This window comes from Typopeltis vanoorti, chromosome 1 (assembly GCF_054136105.1).
Source record: "Typopeltis vanoorti isolate ZY-2024b chromosome 1, IOZ_Tvanoo_1.0, whole genome shotgun sequence".
NCBI classification, from domain to species: Eukaryota; Metazoa; Arthropoda; class Arachnida; order Uropygi; family Thelyphonidae; genus Typopeltis; species Typopeltis vanoorti.
Window position 1 is genome coordinate 177,023,547 of NC_143549.1, and position 22,201 is coordinate 177,045,747.

At 37.1% G+C, this 22,201-nt stretch overlaps 1 protein-coding gene across 2 annotated transcripts in view; it reads right to left on the reverse strand.

Annotated features, from left to right (window-relative positions):
• Positions 1-22,201, reverse strand: part of LOC150110664 (uncharacterized) — a 253,724-nt gene that overhangs the window by 179,541 nt on the left and 51,982 nt on the right. For both annotated transcript variants that reach the window (XM_090400164.1, XM_090400172.1), the window contains one exon: positions 2,383-2,617. In XM_090400164.1, the coding sequence (XP_090256290.1) occupies positions 2,383-2,532 (150 nt within the window). In that variant the 5' untranslated portion in view covers positions 2,533-2,617. The remainder of the gene's footprint in view (positions 1-2,382; positions 2,618-22,201) is intronic.

Here is a 22,201-nt window from a genome sequence, read left to right on the forward strand (position 1 = left end):
ACCTGAGTATCACAGGCATCATCAGTACAGGTACAAAGGCTAATTAAACAATAACTGTTAGTACTCTATAAATCAACAAATCTTTCCTAACTTGTAACTGTATGCACACATATATATATAAAAAAAAAAAAAAAAAAAAATTTTTTTTTTTTAAAAAAAATAAATTTAGGAAATTTAACCTTAACTACTTAGGTGGCGCTTTGTGAATATAACAGTTATTGTTTAATTGCCCTTTTACCTGTACCGATGATGCTTGTGACACTCAGGTGAAACTTCTATGAATAAAGAATAATTTACGAGTTAATTCCATTATTATATTAGTAAGTAAAAGTTTGCCCTGTTTGACCCAGAGATATTTGTAGTGAACTTCTTGTGCTGAGGCTTTCTGCAGGCAATCAGCTTGTAATTGGTATATACTGATACATCATACTTTTGAGGTAATCCCAAAAAACCCAAAGTCACAGGAATTAAGGTCTGGTGAATGCAGTGGCCATTTAATAAAAATGAGTGAATAATTACTTCGACCTCTGTGAAATGTTGACAATTTTTTAACTTCATGTCCCATATGGAAGGAGCTCCATCTTGCATCAACATTGTTGTGTTCAGTCACCCTTGTTGCTGCAGGATACAGTTCTGTTATTCTGTTCTCCTGTCACCCTTGTTGCTGCAGGATACAGTTCTGTTATCCTGTTATTCAACATATCCTGATAACAAGCAGCAGTGACTAGGCAGATTACAGATCTGGTTCAATGAATTACTTTAAAGAAAAACAGCCCAATAATGAATTTGGCTATAAATCCTATCCATACTGTGACTTTTAGCAAATGTAAAGGAACTTGTGCATGGGGATTCTCTGTAGCCAAGATGCAGCTTACTGTTCCACAAACATGAAAATGTGCTTCTTCACTCCATAGGATGTTCCGACACCAATCTTCATCCACCTCCATGTGTGCTAGAAATGTCAGTACAAACATTTCTGGGATGCTGGCATCTCCCATTTGCAACTCTCAACTGTAGCTGAGTTTATGTGGGCATTTCAACACTTCACGCAAAATTCTCCATACTGTTGTGTATAGCAAATCTGTCTTGCTATGGCATGTACTACATGAACGTAGAGAATTCTCATTTGAACTCAATAACTGCAATTGCAACATCTTCAGTCATTTGCAGAATTTCATATTTACATTCTCTTCATGACTGGACTGCCTGTCTCTTCAAATCAATGAACCATGCATCGCACTGCATTTGGTGTCACTAGGCCTTTTTGCAAAGTCTTTAGGCATCTGCACTCGAAGTTCTGCCATAGCATTTTCCCCATTCCTATAGCAACACTTTGCAAGCAAAGCAAGAGCCATCACACAAGTCAAATGACTACAGAGTAAGTCTTGTGCCTTCATTTATACTGCCTTACAACTCATATGGTATGCAAAATTCACTATCTTTTCTTGTTTACAGTGCCATATTTCGTATTTCCCCTATCCATCTCTCTTTTTTTTTTTTTTTTGTCAAAATTTCTTCCCCATGATCTGGATAGGGTAACATTGAGTCTGACAGTATTTCATTTACTGGTTCTGTACTAATTGCTCTAAATAAGGGTACTTTAATATGAAATACCCTGTACAAGTAGCCTAATCATGAAGATACTTCACATATAAACTTTGCTTACTTGAATAAAGGATTAAACAGGAATATAATTTCTTGGTAAGTTTAATTTAATTTGTAACCAAGTAGAAAAACTTTCTACATCTCTCTTTAATCAAAAGAATTTTCATAAGGTGATACACTGTTTTACTACTGGTATATAGGAAATATATGATTTCTGCATTAATTCAACCTTGGAATCTCTCTTCTAGGTCTGACACCACTGATGGTGGCTTGCTTTCTGGAGGTAAAGTGGTTCCTATCACTGGTCGGCTTTTGCCTGTCACCGACTTAAGCCATATCGCTTTAGTGTTGCGTTAGGGTCACTCAGTAAGATTTAGAGTGATCTTGTAGATCACTTATACATCTGAAAAATGTGTGTAAAGTCACAGAGCAGTGAGTTAGAGGTATAGTTTACCTTTAGGGGTAGTGAGTGCATCTAGTGTGAATGAATTTAAGAAGGCATGACAGCTGGTTTGGATGATTTATAGCCTCCCTCAATGAGTCACTGTCTCTCTGGAGGTCTAAAATAATAATAATAATAATAATATTTTTAACCCGATTTTTTTATATGAAGTTGTTTTTTTTTGGGGGGGGGGAGAAGCAGCTGTTCAGATTTTAGATTAGTCAGTATCACAAAATAAAGATGTTTAGGAAATGCAAGCATTAGTTGTTTAAAACCTTCAACAATCTTTAATTAACCACTGCATAATATAAGTGATGGAAAATTTGTATACTTACTTCACAGAAACATATTCCTTCATAACAATCTCCATGACCTGAACAATTACTGATGCAGCCATTAACACTAGACATGATTGGCCACATTGATGTCACTGTGGAAACTGCAGATAAATGCAATACAGGTGAAGTATGGCAACAATCATCCATTGCAGTGGATGCCCTCTTATTACATCAGTCAAAAGTGACATACAGAAGCTATATAATTAGTACTTTTGTACATAATATGTTGAGCCTGTAAGTAAAGCAAATTGAAATCAATATAACATCAATAAAAAATCGGAAATGTATATTATTTTTGAATATCATATATCAGCCAATAAATACAACAGCAAATATAAGTAGTCAAATCAAAAAATTTATGTAAACAAAAAGAATACATCATGTTCTTTTTTAATGCAAGCAACAAGTAATGCATATGCAAGTAATGTTAAGCATGAGCATTTAAGCATATTACTATATGTCAGCATAGTTGGCAGGTTGCAGGTGTGATTGTCCTTAGGTGGGAGACCAGTGCCCTGCTTAATGGAGGTCTGAAGTGCTTGATCCTTCGTCCACTTACAGTATTTATGTACTTCAGGTTTACAAGAAATATATATTTCTTGTTTATAAAAAAAGCTACTTCCTAATTACTGTTGAAAGTGGGTAATAACTGGCAAGATATCTTCTTGGGTTTTATTTTGTTTTATTATCCTAGCTTAAGAATATAATCTCTAAAGAGTAAAAGAAGTAAATGAAAATATGGTGATATGCCATTTTGCTTTTGCATGCTGAATATACTGATTAAATGACTTGGCTACTGAGTTAAGAGAATCATCAAAAGGGGAAATGGTTTCACAAATACATTAAAAAAACTTTTCTTTTTTAATTTTTTTTTTCAAGATGAGACTCATACATTTGACATACAGCAACATGGCTCACCTTCATTTAATAGACTACTTCCATGAGCTAGAGTATACACATTTCTGTATATATTTCCTGGCTACTATAAACTGGTGTTACGTCATTGTTTTCTTAAATATTTTACCTCTGTTGTTCTCCTTGTGCCTACTGAGATCTGGCTTCTGAACTGACTTTCTGGGGCCGTTTCTCTCTTCGAGCTCTGATGAAATTTATTTATTAATGCTGCGCCAGTCAGACCTCTAGAATAGAACTTCTTATCCGAAAAAACTTTCCCAGAATTCAAGTAATACCTTATATAGATTAAGTAGTTAGGTAGATTGAGTTCTCAGCAGTCATGGATGGCCTTGACAACCTTAAATTCCCCTTTTTTTCTCTAAACATAGGTTCGATATTTTCGTGAGTGGTAAAATTCAATCTCTTACTCAGACAAACTCAGGTATACATGGGAAAACATATTTATTATTTATCTAAGAACATTACAATTTAAATAACACATATAATCAAGCAAATCAAGGTTAGTACTAAAATACAAGTAAAGCAGGGTAATAATAATCAAACAGACAGGCTATTCAAACACACTTTTGAGAATCTTATGTTCATCTATATCACAAACAAGGATGTCAGTATTAAACTAGATTACTGCTACTAATGACCAATACACAAACTTGGTCTAGACAACTTATGAAGGCAGACTACCAGTCCAATTCGATTAACATAACACAGGAAATTGTCTCAAGATTTTCTCTCTCTTCTTTTCTAAACTCTGTCCATTTTACACCTTTGTCACCAATAGATAACTGTTTTCTCTTCCTAGACACAATAGCATGACAACTAAGTGGTTCATCATCCTTTTCCATTTATAGGAAACATAAATGCACAGAAATATACTTGCAGACACACACACCATTGCCTATCTCAACAGCATACTCAAAACACTTGCATACTGAGCTAGGGTTATTTGATTGAGAGTGCTCTTGCCAATGAACTTGGTTATCTTCAATAGCTACATCTCCAATAAAATACACAAAATATTGCATGTCCCCCATATCCCTCCTGCAACCCCCCCCCCCTCACATCCAGGACACACTGGAAAAGAAAGCTAGTTTTTCACAAATGTCATCACCATGCCATTTTCAAACCAAATATCCAGTTAGTAACTCATCCATTCTCCAAAGGATCAGCTTCATCCTCTTGCACATCCTGGAATGTATAAACTTTTTTGTACCTACAACTTATTTTGGATCAAACTCATGGATCAATTAACATCTGCCTTGAACAAAAACTCATGTTAGTCTTCATGCAGTGAAAACAGCACTGAGAAAGGATCAAAATCAATGGTTAATGCTGACAATATTGTGTCTATCACAGATATCTTCAGGGAGTACACAATACATAACACACACATGAAGGCAACACAAAACAAAGTGAAACTAAGCAGACGCAAGTCTAGAGTCCTAACTAGGTAGGACACTCCGATGCCTCGGTTGTTATATGGCAGTAGTGGCGAACCTTTTTATGTCCGTGTGCCAAAAGTTTGCAAATCGAGTTGCTGACGTGCCAGCGCTTGCCAAAAATTTGCAAATCGAGTTGCTGACGTGCTGGGCATGCCAGCAACTAATTAATACAACACTAATTAATTAACATTAATTAATACAAAATTAATTGCAGTATTTTATTGAGACAAGTTTAAAAATTAATATAGAATTTCATAATAATAAACACATAATTTGACATACACATTGTCATATACAAATCAATATTAACCTATTATCAATTTATTAATTTATCAATATATCAATTTATTAATGAGATTTTTGCTGTTGTACATTAGATGCCAAATGCTTTATATCAGGTTCATATTTTGTCACTTTTAGTAATACACACGCAGAAATAGATTCATCAGTCATTCTATTTCTTAAACAGTCTTTAATAAAATTCATTTCGAAAAATAATGACTCAAGCATATGTAGAGGAGAAAATTGATAATATAGCCATCGCTAGTTTTTTTAAACAACAAAAGGTTTCAGGAATGGCATTCCAAGTTCTCAATATTTCCTCTTCTGCATTCTTTTTAATTGCCCCGAATAATCGATCATTTTCCATCATTTCCAAGTAATTTCTCAAATCGACAAACTTTTGTTTCCATATAGAACTAGATTGAAAATCGATTAGTTGCATTTCTATATCTTCCAAATTAAGCCACTCTGAAATCTCCAAATTGAGTTTATCTGTTGATGTTGTGTCCGGATGCAAAATAAATTTTGATGTCTCTGAAAATCGCCTGAACTGCATAAATCTTAAAGAAAATTCGTTGATTATCGACTGAATAACTGTAGAAAACTCTTTTGTCAATTTAACGTGATCTGTTTTTTCATGGGATTCTAGATCTGCAAAGACTTTTTTTGTATTTGGAAAATGTCGGAAGAAATTGGAAATGACGTCACGATTAAAAATTGGTAATTTAGGTTTGAATGCTTTGATTAAAACAAATAATAATTGTCTTGTTAACACCTTGCAGTTTAACATTTAATTCATTTAAATGTAAACACAAATCAGTAAAAAACATTAATTTCGAAAGCCATTCGACATTCATTAATTGATTGTATTTTTCAATGATTTTCTCATTATGTAAAAAAGGTGCGACTTCATCTAAACACTCAACAAATCTTTGAGGAACTTTCCCACGACTTAACCATCGGACGTTGTTGTACATAAGTAAACCATTGTACATACACTGAGTTTACCCCACTTAATAATTCTATAAATTTTTGTTTATTTAAAGCGTGTGCCGATATAAAATTGAACAATTTTGTTACAATGCTCATAATACCTTCCAGTGGCTTGAAACTAGCCTTTGCGCATAAAACCTGATGTATAATACAATGAAAACCCAGAACTGATTGTCCAATATATTTGGTAAATAAATTGACAAACCCATTTTCCTCTCCAGTCATACTGCAAGCACCATCAGTAGTTACTGATACAATTTTGGAGGAATATATATATCTTTCAGCAAGTGCATTTACAACTGTGTTGCAAATATCTATTCCTTTTGTTGTTGCTAATGATGTTAGACTTATCGATTCTTCTTTGATGTTATTCCCAACACAATAACGAATAAAAATTGCTAAACGAGCTGATCCAGTTATATCAGTACTCTCAAGACAAAGAGAAATTAAACCAGAAGATTTTATATCTGTTTTTTGCTGATGAGTTATATTTTTAGCCATTTCTTTGATTCTATCTTTCACCATGTTTCTAGCCAAAGGCATATCTTTAATTCTTTGAATAATTTTTTTCCTTGTTTTCAAAATCTTCAAAGAGAACTGGTGTGCATTTTAACCATGCTTCTTTTGTATATTACCCATCACTAAAAGGTTTCCTGTGTTTAGCAATTACATTTGAGGCAAAAAAACTTGCAGCAGTAATATTTGAATGACTGCTGATAAATTTCATTAGGGTTGTTGACTAGATATTCCTATTTTTAATTGCCCGAGCAATAAATTCTTTCTGTTCGTCCTTGCTTTTCTCAAGGAGTGATTTATGGTTTGTCTCATAATGCCGTTTTACTGATTACGTTCGGCACACAATTGTCCCGGAACATAAAACGCATATTGCATTATTGTCTTTATTAATCATGCCATACACTTCAGTCAACCAGCTTTGGAACTCTCTGCTGCTTGACTGTGATAATTTTCGTTTTTTTATTTTTGCCAACCATGTTCGGTAGAACTGTAACAAAATAATTCACAACTTAAATCAAATGCATTTTTTATAGTTTCAAAAAAATCAACATTTTATTATATGCCTAAATGAAATTATCTTTATAATTCCCACTTACAGTAGCAAAAACAAAACAGTGCACATACGCAACAATAATGCCCTTGCAGCTGCTTATTTCTGCCTACTGGTGGATGCATGGTGCGAAATGCATAATGAATGCATGTGCGATTAGAAAAGGGAAAAGTCAGGGAATCCTAAGGATCAGTCATTCTCAAATCTTTTTCTATACTGTATTTTTATTTATTCTTACTGTATTAGAGAGCTCAGTCCCAACAAACTTACTCGTAAATACCGTTCCCATTTTTTTAAAGTTCATACATTAAACTAACATGAGTATTAATATTATATAAATTAAGTGGATATTAAATCCAACAATATTTCAAAGCCGACTAAGTAACTATAGAATTTTCGTGGGAAATTTGGTGAGTGTATTCCCGTAAGATCTCTGGTCAAATTTCGCAAGAAAAATCTATAGTTTCTGTAGTCGGCTTTGAAATAATGTTGGATTTAATGTCCACTTAATTTATATTATTTTGTATCGCCGATGTGAAGCCTTTTGGCTATTTATTTTAGTAAATAAGTATTAATAATAAATTATGGCATAATCATAAAGAGTATTAATACACCCCAGTGGGGAATTCATTACAGTAAACTGCATTCCAGCAAATCTCATGAAAATCCATATACCAAAATTGTTTATTTACTGAATACTACCACTTTCTTTTTTTTTTGTTTCATTTTTTTTTCATTGAATCTTCAGCACAATTGCTATAATGTATACAGTGTAGCATTTCAACAAATATAAAAGTACGCATTTAAATTAGTTATCAATCACAGGACTAATGCTACAATATTGTAGTTTCCTCAAGCCAACATCATTTAATTAACTTCTGGTAAGTTTCATTGACATATCCCATTCTGATCACCAAAAATTTATAATATTATTCAGTATTAAAATTGATTTTAATGATGTTTAGGAGGAGGGCAGGGCCATAATTGCCAATGACTTTATGCGTGGGTTATGCATGGAGAGTGGTATGGAATTTGTGGATGTGTGGAGTGAGTTCGATGGGTGAAAGGATTTATATAAGATGGATGGGTTACATTTGAATGGAATTGGTGTACCGAGGCTTGAAAAAGTGCTGATGAATGATGTGGAAGTGGATGTACAGACTCAGGGAAACTAGATTTATTAAGAGGGGGGGGGGAGTAGATATGCAGACTTTAGGGAGGCAGTTGGGTGTATGAATGAGTATAATATGCCCAAGCGAGTACGAAGGATAGCAAATCAGAATGGGATAGTTAGTATAAGGCATCAAAGTAAGGATGGGACTAATGGGCTTCTGCAATTCATGTACATTAATGCCAGGAGTATTAGCAACAAGAAGGAAGAGTTTATGGCCTTGCTTGGCACTTCCAGGCCACAGGTTGTTGGTATTAGTGAAACATGGCTGACAGAAGATGATAAAGCTAGTAGGATTGAATGTGACGGGTATAGCGTGTTCAGGAGTGACAGGGAGAATAAAAAGGGGGAGGAGTGTTATTGATGATAGCTGATGAGTTGCAGCCAAGGAGTATAGAAGTTGAACTGCAGGATAGAGAAAAGAGCACATTTGAGGCTGTTTGGTGTGAGATAGAATCTAGCAGAACAAAATATGCAATTGGGTGCTGCTATAGACCAGGTGATGGAATAGATGTTGGGGATAGTATGCATAGGCAAATAGATTAATGAGTGGAAGAAGGGTAATTATTATGGGCGATTTCAATTATGGTAACATTGACTGGAAAGAGGAGAGGGCACATGGGAGGAAGGAATTGGATTTTATGCGGTTATTAAGGGACAACTATCTGCGACAACATGTAGTGGAAAATACCAGGGGGACAGAGAGTGCTTGACCTAGTAATTGCAACTGAGAATGTGGCTGTAATGAACATGACCATGTTAACACCAATTGGTGAGAGTGACCATAAGGTCATGACTTGGGAGGTGGCTAAAGGAGTGGAATTGACAATTAAGACAGGGTACATGTGGAATTACCGGGCTGGTAAGTATGACAAGCTTAGGAGAGTGTGCTTGGCTCAGTGCCATGGTATGTAAAACTGCAAGGGCTGGATGTTGATGGTGCATGGGAGGTTGTTAAGAAGTGTTTGCAGGAGGCAATGGTTGACGGTATACCAAGAGTCTGAATAAGAAATCAAGTAGGGGTTAAATGGATGAATAACACTATTAAGCTTGAGTTGCAAAAAAAGAAACAATTGTGGAGGGAATTTAAGGAGAAAGGTGACCAGCAGGCGCAGGAATAGTATAAAGCTCAGGCCAGGATGGTAACAAGGGTGGTAAGAAAAGCAAAAGCGGATTATGAAAGAAAATTGGCCATGCAGGCTAAAGAGAATCCCAAACAGTTTTTTCAATATGTTGCAAGTAAAAGGACAAATGTTCATGGCAGAATGATCTTAAAAAATGCTGAGGGTAGGGAGGTAACTGAATCAGTCGATATAGTGGAATTACTGAGCGAGCACTTTGCAAGAGTATATCATCCAGGTGGTGACATTGCAGGAATGGAAGAAACAACAGCTTATACTGGAATTGTGATGAATGAAGTAGAGGCAACTAGTCTATTACAGAACCTCAATGTCAATACATCTGTGGGATTGGATGGTATACCAGCTCGTGTCGTAAGTGAAGCGGCTAAAGAATTGTCAGTGCCCTTGACCATTTTGTTTAATTTGAGCCTCGGGTCTGGGTAAGACCCAAGGGGGTGGAAAGAGGGGAAAAAAGTTCCGCTGCATAAAGGTGGTTCCAAGGCTGCTGTTGAAAATTACCAGCCAATCAGCATAACAGGAATCATTATCAAGGTCTTGGAGAAAATAGTCAAGAGGAAAATACAAGATTGGATATATGAAAATGGGATACAGTATCAGGGACAGCATGGTTTTGCGAAGGGTAGGTCATGCCTCAGTAACTTGCTCACGTATTATAACACAGTGACGGCTGAACTGGATAAGGGTAATGGGTTTACAGTGATACTACTGGACCTTGCTAAGGCCTTTGACAGGATACCACATGGAATTCTAATCAATAAATTGCAGCATATGGGGATGGATATAGGGTTGGTGAGATGGATAAGAGGGTGGTTGAAGGAGAGATATCAGAGAGTGGTTTATTCAGGAGTAGAGTCCACAAGATGGCCTGTGACTAGTGGTGTGCCACAAGGATCTGTTCTTGGACCACTGCTGTTTAATTTGTTCATTAATGATATAGGAAAGGATCTGAGAGGAACAGTTCATTTGTTTGCGGATGATGCAAAGTTGGGTAGGGCAATAGTGAATGCACACGATGTCAAAATTTTGCAAGATAATTTGGATAGATTGGAGATCTGGGCTAAGGAGAATGGATGTCAATTTAATGTGGCAAAATGTAAGGTTATACATTTTGGGGTGAAAAGATTGGCAGCAGTTTATTACATTGGTGGAACTGTACTTCAGGAAATTGATGAGGCACGAGATTTAGGAGTGTTGGTGGATAGGGAATTGAAGTTTAGGGGGAAATTTGCAAAAGTGGCCAAATCAGCTCATCAAATCACTTGGTTGCTGAAGAATACATTGACAAGCAGGTTATTGTTCCTCTGTATCGAGCTTTGATAAGACCCCATCTCAACTACTGTGCCCAGATTTGGTCACCTAGGTTTCTTCTTGATGGGGAGGAGGTTGAGAGGATCCAGAGGCGAGTGACCAAGATGATAGCATGTCTGTGAAATGAACCTTATGAGAACAGGTTGAGGATTTGTGAGTTGCAAAAATTGGTTGATAGGCGGAGGAGGGGAGATATGATTGAGACATTCAAATTACTGAAGGGTTTCTATAAAATTAATTCAGAAGATATTTTTGGTTGGGGGAGGACTAGGGGACATCCATGGACACTGGGCAAAAGTGTGGTTAGTAAAGGTGTTAGAGCTGGGTTCTTTACTTTTAGAGTGGTGAATGAGTGGAATGGGCTGCCAGTGTCTTTGGTGGATGCTGTGACAGTGAATGTGTTTAAGGCGAGGTATGATAGATACTGTATGAATGTCGAATAGTTGTGATGAATGTGATTTAGGGCCTCCCTCGATGAGTCTAATGACTCCCTGGAGTTGTCCGTAATAATAATAATAATGTTGGTTTGGGAAAAAAAAAAAAAATGGCAGTGAGAAAAATATGTTTAAAAATATTTATAAATATTGTAACTCATCATAGAAGTCAACGGAGCAGGGGAAGACTTGTCGCCGAACGCTTAACATCGAATATAACTTAACTTGCCCTTGCGTATATAACTGGCACTCCTGATTTCACTTTACAAAAAAAAGACATTAAAAGGTTTTGCATATATACCTCCCACACAAACAACAACACGCCCTCTCCAACAGCCATTATATACTGTAGATGCAAGAAAAAAAAAAAGTTTTATTGTATCTCTGAATAAAGTACAGAGGCTTTTGCAGTCTGTATAATATATTTCTCAACAAATAGTGCAATTAGAGACAGCTGCAATAAAAACGGCACCTAACTAATGAATCACATGTACCCCTCTCACAGAAACTACGCTGTATAGGCAAACAAAACCATGTGTTGCACCGGAAACACAGTATCTAACTAAAACTATTGTCCAATTTTTCAATTACATGAAATAAGTGTTTGTTTGATTGCATTTGAAATTCTCAATGTCATTATCACAGATCACAAAGGCTAACTTCAAATAAAATTCTACCATGAATTGAAACATTCCATATAATGCTTGTGTGAGTTTCCCTTCCAGCTCAAATGCAAACATGGCAATAAAAACCAATCATGGGTTGAAACTTTGTGTGAGCTGAGCCCGCCGGTAATGAGAAGTTCTGTCGGAACGATAAACGACACCCTGTCATGAATGTCTTAAAACTAAGAAATATATAGTGAATGTTGTTATGACAGATGAATATGTTATGGAATTCGGTTGAAGAGAATTAGCATTTCAACTCAAAAATTGTCGGTTTCATTTGTTTTGGGGTGCGTGATCTTTTGTTTCTCGTGTAAAGGGTTACACGTTGGTTATGCATTTTCACTATATAATTTAAGGAAATTATAACGTACTAGGATATACATTAAAATTAAATTTTAATATATTTCTATATTTCGGCAACATCACGTTGCCATTTTCAAGAACTTAAGTACAAGACATGTGCACGCAGGCACAACAAACAGTAAGTGAGGAAGAAGTAGGAAGCTCATTATTTCTCCTAAAGTCCTGATGGTGCACTCTATCGGGCAATGTTGGTATTCTTGGGCGATTGGGCTGAAGGTTTTCTGATGTAGGTTTCCCAAATTTGAGGAAGTCTCATGCAGCCAAATTTGTTGAGGTTTGGATCGTTTCTTAGGGCTGAAGCTGATTCCATGAAAAGCCTTTCATATCTGTATTTGCTACTGTTATGTCCCTATCTTACGATTTTTGCTTGTCTTACAAACAGCCTTCGTCTATATTCTTCTAACTTCTACTTTCAAGACATCACCAAATTTTCTACTAATATCTGAGCTATTGTTCCACGTAGTATCCCTAGTATTTGTATTTTAACTGCGCCCTTTGGGATATTTAGTTTAAGATAATTTATACATAAACAGAGAAAAGGAACTCAAATATCTGAAAGTGTAACTGTTGCAGTCGTGACACTATTTCTTGTTACTCAACATTAATTCCTTAAACTTCCCGTTTCCTAACATTAATTCCCCGTGTGGTTAGGCTCGAATGTTTCGAAGCGGTGCATTGGATTAGCAATATCAGACAACTCTCTTTTTCATTAAACAAAAGGTTTATTATTTCTCTAAACATGTCAAATATCCCCACATATCAAATTACTCAACTAAATTACTTACACACTAAAATTAGCTTAATACAAGTAGTTGGGCTGTGATTCGACAAAAGTTACTACGATCATGCCGCCACAAAATTTCATACAAAACATGAATTCACTTAACATGGAAAAATTAGATCACCACACATTAATAGATTATTCAACTTCAAGTACACTAACAAAATCATTAACTACTCTAGCACATACTTATGACAATTCCGATTCTCTACACATCACACTAGGCATTCAAATTCCTCAGGCTACTTGGTTACTAAATTTACACTAATCAAACTCAATATTAATAAAACCATTTACTTCATTAACACACAACTATGTCATTAACTTTCCTTTTACAATATAGTAGGCACTCAAGATTCTTAGGACAATTAATTATTCACAAATTATCAACACTAGCTAGCTTACTTTTAACACTCTCTATCAAATTCTAAAGTCCTATTATAATTTTCTCCCTAATCACTTTAACAGTTCCGTGTTATGACAATGGTACCTATCACAAACAACTTCTAGTTAACATAAGACAAAATTCACAATACCTTTCTTTAGCTTCACTTACGGGCCTTTACCTTCTACTGAACGAACTTGCTTGCATAACTTCTTGCAATTCAGGCTATATAAACATCTGCGCGGTCGGCAGTACTATCCGAAACGAGGACATCGATATCTTCACAGTTTCCTATGACTCTATGGCATATTTTGCTTTCTACATAGGAATACGGGAATTGCTTTCCCACTCACCTTCGATTCCTTGTTGTGGCATGAGGATATAAGCCATATCTCTCCACTCAGGAACACACCGTGAAATCCACTAGAAAACCAAACTAAAACCACCGCGACTATCCAAACGTTTCTTCTCCTCTGGCAAAAGGCAAAAAGGCCTCAAGCCTCCTTGACTATCTAAACGTCTTCCCCAAAACCCAAAAGAGCCTACTCTTCCAAAGAAAAAGCCATGATGGGAGGGGTTACCAACCCTTTTATAGCTGCTCTCCTAACGGCGCCCTTTCTTACTTCCTTTTCCCGCCTCCTACTTGTTTTCCGTTTGTCTACCAATTGGGTAGCATTTGGCCGCCATACGTCATTTTGATCGGCAACTCGTAACGAAGGTTCTATCCGGGTAGAGGCCATAAGCGATATTCCGTTATTTCTCTTGTTAGCCTCTATCTCAACCCCCTTTCAAACCTTTTCTCAGAATTCTACTTAATGCTTAATCTGTAGCCTCTTACATAGCGCATTTCATGACTCATTCTTTTATACTTATGCACTTAACTCTTTCATTCTTAATCGCATTACTATATTCATTCTTAGTTAGCTACTTATTTAATACAAATTCCTTGTTTAGTCATAATACATCTTAATACATTCTTTTCTTTTGTTATCTTAACTAAACAATAGACCTTTACATTTTACTCAATTTATACTGGATGCAAGAATATTTTATTAATTAAATTTTCCTTTTTATGCAGGGGTTTTCATTTATGTTATTTATTTTTCATGTTACACCATGATAACTGAGAATACTATATTCTCAAGATATCACGTGTAACACTACGGTGTATTATCCTGGCTTTCTTCCATTGTATTCTACAGCAGGTATCCAGAGCATGGTCAGCAAGACCCCGAGTGGCTGTATTGGTAAAACTGGATGTAGTCCTTGTGTTCTGAAATTCTGATATTTGCTGTCCTGCCTGTTTGGCCAAAATAGGACAGTTTACAACTGCAAGGGACCTGGTATACACCAGGTAGGTCTAAGGGGGGGGGGGGAAGGTTGGTCTTTAGTAGAGCGGATAAGGGATGCCAATATTTTATATGGTCTGTAACAAGAAGTTAAGTTATGTTTTTTTAGGATTTTTGTGATTTTTTCCGAGGTGCCTCGGATATAGGGTATGGTGATGGCTTTAGAGTAATCCTTATTGTGAGGGGGTGGGGGGTTGTGGTTTACTGGTTTCAATATTTTTTGGATTTTTTGGAGGGGATAGCCATTGGCTGAGAAAGTGTTGAGAATATGGTTTAGTTCTGTGGTTAGGACATTGTCATTCGAGCAGATAAGTTTAGCCCTGTTGTGTAGTGTCTTAATGACTCCATATTGTTGTGAGGAGGGGTGGTGGGATTGTTGGTGAATGTATCTGCCTGTATGGGTGGGTTTTCTATATATTGAGAAAACCAAGGTTCCATCAGGCTTGCGTGTGACTAGTGTGTCTAAGAAAGGAATGCAGTTGTTTTTTTCTTCTTCCAGGGTGAATTTGATTCTGGGGTGTTGGTTGTTTAGGTGGGTTAAGAAGGAGAAAAGTGCATCGGAGCCATGTGGCCAAATAGCGAATATATCATCTACATAGCGAAGCCAAACGGTTTTCTCTTCAAAAGTCTCCATATAAAAGTTGGCCAAGGGTGGGGAGAGAGTGGAGAACTCATGGCTGTCCCCTCTATTTGTTTGTAGAATTTTCCTTGCCAAACAAAATAGCCTGAGTTCATTGTGAACTGAAATAGGGCTGACATATCGGGAGGAAATTTAGCTTGGATTAGCTCTAAAGATTCTTTGAGTGGGACATTCGTGAATAGTCTCGTGAATAGTGGGACATTCGTGAAATATCAGAATTTCAAAACACAAGGACTACATCCGGTTTCACCAATACAGCCACTCGGGTCTTGCTGACCATGCTCTGGATACCTGCCATAAAATATGACGGGAGAAAGCCAGGATAATACACCGTAGCAAATACAGATATGAAAGGCTTTTCATGGAATCAGCTTCAGCCCTTAGAAACGATCCAAACCTCAACAAATTTGGCTGCATGAGACTTCCTCAAATTTGGGAAACCTACATCAGAAGACCTTCAGCCCAATCGCCCAAGAATACCTACATTGCCCACTAGAGGGCACCATCAGGACTTTAGGAGAAATAATGAGCTTCCTACTTCTTCCTCACTTACTGTTTGTTGTGGCTGCGTGCACGTGTCTTGTACTTAAGTTCTTGAAAATGGCAACATGATGTTGCCGAAATATAGAAATATATTAAAATTTAATTTTAATGTATATCCTAGTACGTTATAATTTCCTTAAATTATATAGTGAAAATGCATAACCAACGTCTAAGCCTTTCCACGAGAATCACGATTATCCACGGAGATGTCATCGCACGTAAAGCACGCTATTACGGTAAATTGAAGTTGAAGCTAGCAAGACAACTGAATTGTCTCGCCTTCCTGAAGCGCTGCCGGGATAACCAGGTAATCCCTAACTGTGTGAAATTCAAGCACCGTTTCTCTTCGCAAAAGGCACTTCGTATTTACAACTGTGCCAGCCAAGCCTTACTCAGAGAACAAATTGCCGCCACTCGCCATTTACTGAGTGAAGCTAACTCAGCTATACAGGCACTCAAGGATGACCTTTCAAACACCTTAAGCCAAGAAATTTGGTCGATTTTATACGACATCTCGTGCACTGCAGCGGAGAAAGAGTTTAAAATAGTTCGAGATCGACACATAAAAAAATTCGAAAATTTAAAAAAGGTCACGATCTCAAAACCACAACTTCCTACCGAAATGGTAGTTAACCTGTCGTCACTTAGTGTAAAACCCGAAGCACTCGACGCCCTCGCACGTGGCCACAACTTCGCCATTGCGCCCAGAAGAATACCTGCGGAGGAAATTATGATACATTTTTGGAAATTATGGAGACAACTACCGTGTTTGAATAAAAACTTTAGTTTAATATTACTAAAATTTTACAATTCGACGTTTCGACCTTTATGTCAAGGTCATCTTCTGGAGCGTACAAATATACACAAGAAACAAGCTATACTACAATCATACTGGTTCGTTAAAGACACTGACTAACCGCTACCACAATTGTTGGCCTGACCTCTGGTGGGAAAAAAAAAAAAATTAAAATTAAAATAAATTAAAATAAAAAAAAATATAAAAAAATTATACATCAATGCTAGAGTCCTATTATTTGTGTTGTCTACTATATACATATATTAACATCATTCCAGCCAGTTGGAGTGGAATGGTTTCTAATACTAGCGGATTGGCTAGCGTCCTGACTTATGTTGAATCTTTCATATTAGGTTGGCTGAATGTGTGCCATCCAGATCCTTGGAATTTTCATACCATCTGTATTGTTGATATTTGGGTGGTTTATCAGGAGTTCACAGGATTCTTTAAATTTTCTTTCGTACCATGTTTTTGTGCGGTGTAAGGAGCAGGTGCTTTTCCAGTTGATTTGGTGTAAGGTGTTAAGTGCATGGTCTGAGAGGCCTGCTTCACCATAATGGTTATATTTAATGTGTCTAATGTGTTCTTAATGTAACCCATACATTAAAGGGTTATCAGAAAAAATCAACAGAATCCTACAACATTATAACCTCAATGCCACCTTTAAACCACCCACTAAACTTAAAACCATATTCAGCTACTCTAAGGATCCTCTCCTCCCATTAGCACATCCTGGAGTCTATTGCATCCGCTGCACCTGTAACTTACCGTACATTGGTGAAACAGGACGGACAATCCCTATATGCAAGAAAGAACACATTAGACACATTAAATATAGCCATTATGGTGAAGCAGGCCTCTCAGACCATGCACTTAACACCTTACACCAAATCAACTGGAAAAGCACCTGCTCCTTACACCGCACAAAAACATGGTACGAAAGAAAATTTAAAGAATCCTGCAAAATCCTGATAAACCACCCAAATATCAACAATAAAGATGGTATGAAAATTCCAAGGATCTGGATGGCACACATTCAGTCAACCTAATATGAAAGATTCAACATAAGTCAGGACGCTAGCCAATCCGCTAGTATTAGAAACCATTCCACTCCAACTGGCTGGAATGATGTTAATATATGTATATAGTAGACAACACAAATAATAGGACTCTAGCGTTGATGTATAATTTTTTTATACTTTTATTTTTATTTTTTATTTTTTTCCCCACCAGAGGTCAGGCCAACAATTGTGGTAGCGGTTAGCCAGTGTCTTTAACGAACCAGTATGATTGAAGTATAGCTTGTTTCTTGTGTATATTTGTACGCTCCAGAAGATGACCTTGACATAAAGGTCAAAACGTCGAATTGTAAAATTTTAGTAATATTAAACTAAAGTTTTTATTCAAACACAGTAGTTGTCTCCATAATTTCCAAAAATGCATTTGGATCACCGTGCAAGCCTAAAAGAAAAGAAATTATGATACAAATTGAACACGGGATCTGACACCTTCCAAGCCACGTCGCCAACGATATTAGACTGGATGTTGCTTGTGTTCTGAACAAAGCTAAACCACCTAAAACCAACATGCCCAGTAAAAAAATTAAATCTCTATTAGAATTAAAGAAAAACAAGAAAATAATAATCACCAAAGCTGACAAAGGGAATGCCACAGTATTGCTTAACCAAAAAGATTACACAGGTAAGCTGAAATCTCTATTGTTAGATCGGGCCACTTACCTCCCTATCCAGTACGATCCCACCAACTCACAAATTAGAAAATTCCACAGGCTCCTTAAGAAGGTCACTTCTTGGCCTGTGGAAATCACTAACAAATTAAAACCATATAACTCCATACCCCCCCCCCCCGCATTTATGGACTCCCAAAAATTCACAAGGAAAATGTACCATTACGTCCCATAGTGGATGGCATTGATTCCCCCACACAGAAACTAGCTAAACATTTGGCCAACGCTCTCTCACACTATACTGGCAACACACCTTCATACATAAAAAACTCAGCCCACTTCAAAGCCAGCATAGAAAACCTCACACTCAAACACACTGACATAATGGTCAGTTTTGATGTCTCCTCCCTATTCACGAATGTCCCACTCAAAGAATCTTTAGAGCTAATCCAAGCTAAATTTCCTACCGATATCTCAGCCCTGTTTCAGTTCACAATGAACTCAGGCTATTTTGTTTGGCAAGGAAAATTCTACAAACAAATAGAGGGGACAGCCATGAGTTCTCCGCTCTCTCCCCACCCTTGGCCAACTTTTATATGGAGACTTTTGAAGAGAAAGCCTTACACTCTGCCCCACAAAAACCAACCATTTGGCTTTGCTATGTAGATGATGTATTCGTTATTTGGCCACATGGCTCCAATGCACTCCTCTCCTTCTTAACCCACCTAAACAACCAACACCCCAGAATCAAATTCATCCTGGAAGAAGAAAAAAACAACTGTATTCCTTTCTTAGACACACTAGTCACATGCCAGCCTGATGGAACCTTGGTTTTCTCAATATATAGAAAACTCACCCACACAGGCAGATACATCACCAACAATCCCACCACCCCTCCTCACAACAATATGGAGTCATTAAGCCACTACACAACAGGGCTAAACTTATCTGCTCGAATGACAATGTCCTAACCACAGAACTAAACCACATTCTCAACACTTTCTCAGCCAATGGCTATCCCCCCCCCCAAAAAAATCCAAAAAATATTGAAACCAGTAAACCACAACCCCCCACCCCCTCACAATAAGGATTACTCTAAATCCATCACGATACCCTATATATCCGAGGCACCTCGGAAAAAATCACAAAAATCCTAAAAAACATAACTGAACTTCTTGTTACAGACCATATAAAAAATTGGCATCCCTTATCCGCTCTACTAAAGACCAACCTTCCCCCCCCCCCCTAGACCTACCTGGTGTATACCAGGTCCCTTGCAGTTGTAAACTGTCCTACTTTGGCCAAACAGGCAGGACAGCAAATATCAGAATTTCAGATCACAAGGACTACATCCAGTTTCACCAATACAGCCACTCGGGTCTTGCTGACCATGCTCTGGATACCTGCTATAGAATACGATGGAAGAAAGCCAGGATAATACACCGTAGCAAATACAGATATGAAAGGCTTTTCATGGAATCAGCTTCAGCCATAAGAACGATCCAAACCTCAACAAATTTGGCTGCATGAGACTTCCTCAAATTTGGGAAACCTACATCAGAAAACCTTCAGCCCAATTGCCCAAGAATACCAACATTGCCCACTAGAGGGCTACATCAGGACTTTAGGAGAAATAATGAGCTTCCTACTTCTTCCTCACTAACTGTTTGTTGTGCCTGCGTGCATGTGTCTTGTACTTAAGTTCTTGAAAATGCAACGTGACGTTGCCGAAATATAGAAATATATTAAAATTTAATTTTAATGTATATCCTAGTACGTTGTAATTTCCTTAAATTATATAGTGAAAGTGATCTTTTGTTAATACCGCACCAATCAAATTCATGTCTTCATAGCTGCTCTCTCCTGTAAAACAAAATTTAACTTGTACGTATTGTAACAATTAAAAAAAAAGGCTGAATAATTTATAAGCATATAAAAGGATATCACATGTAAATCGTTGACGTGCCAGCAAAATTCTCTGGTGTGCCATCTGTGGCACGCGTGCCATAGGTTCGCCACCACTGTTATATGGGATCTCTGAGAATTAAATATGGGTGTTTAACACAACCACATTTATTTAGATTAGGTAAGTTTTTAAGGCAGTTGCAGACTAAAAAAGCCTTTTAGTACTAAACTTGCTATGATGGAGCATGGTGGTTTTTTCCCCCACTTCATTGTGTGTAGTATCCAATGTGTGGACTAGACATGACTGATAGTAATCATTATTAAAGATGTATTTTTTTTTATGTTCCTCTATATGGATGATTTTTTAGTCTATCCATAAGGCCAGCTTGCAATAACAAGGAAATCTATATACACACAAACTAAAAACTGGGCAAGGAGATAATTGGTCCAGTATTATGTCTATTAACCCTCCTACCGGCCGAGGTGGATGAAAGAGCCCAACCATCCCGCATTTTTCATGGATCAAAACTTCATCGGTATTCTACCTTTTATCAAGTATTTACCCTCCTCTTCCGTTAATCCCTTAACGGCGATTTTAGAGCCATTAGCGGAATTAACTGTGATGGAGTCTACTATGATGGCCGCAGATAGACAAGGCCATCATAGTAGACAGACAAGACAATGAAACAATGCTCAGAATATCAGAAACAATAGCTATAAAGTGTGACGCGAACTCTATCAATGTACACAGGCCCTACATAATCTCCGAAGTTTGGAAGCTTCACAACATAAAATTAAGGTTACAACCCCGACCAATAGGCGACAACACAAACACTTCAAAAGCAGAAGCACCTACCTGACCTGACATAGCATCCACTTTCCCAATGTGTTCAGAGGATGACCACGAATAGTCGAAAAAACGGACCGCACCCCGTCAACCACCTTTCCCCTTCCCTATTTTAAAAAATCAACCCTTTCACCTTTTCCCCACCCTATATAATATAATATATATGTTTATATATATTACGGGAAAAAAAAAAACCCGGGTTTTTCTAACTTAATTCTACCAAATTGCCTCCCCCCCCCACACACACTCAGTAGTTTTTCGACATCGCAGAAAGAGGAAAAGCCGCAACACCCAGAAAAAGGTATGTGTAAATATCTATTCCTTATGCTACATATACTTTTCGGTACACTCACAATGCCCTAAGAATCCATGAGTAAATAGCCAATGACATTTAAACAGGGGCACTCCTAAACTGAAGCAGGCAAAATAGCTGTAATTATAATAGTTTATTAAGAGGAGTAACATGGGAGTTTTCCCAGAAATAATATACATAATTAAGGTATTATATATATATATATATATAAAGACTAATAGAATGATTAGTCTTTTGCCACAGTATGACAGTGAAATGTTTAAAAGGAGGGCTATAATTGCAAATGATTTTATGCATGGGTTATGTATGACGAGTGGTGTGGAGTGAGTTTGATGGGCGAAAGGATCTATATAAGATGGATGGCTTGCATTTGAATGGTTACGGTGTAAGAAGACTTGAGAAAGTGTTGCTGAATGTAGTGGATGTGCAAATTCAGGGAAACTAGATTTGTTAGTGGGGGGGAGTAGAGATACAGTCCTTATGGAGGCAGTTGAATGTAAGAATGAATATAATATGCCAGAGCAAATAAGGACAACAAATCTGAGCGGGATAGTTAATATAAGGCATCAAGGTAGGGTTGGGGCTAATGGGGGTCTTAAATTCATGTACACTAATACTAGGAGTATTAGGAACAAGAAGGAAGAGTTTTTGGCCATGGTTGGCACTTCCAGACCACAGGTTATAGGTATTAGTGAAACATGGCTGACTGTAGATGATATAACTAGTGGGATTGAATGTGATGGGTATAGTGTGTTCAGGAATGACAGAGAGAATAAAATGGGGGAGAGG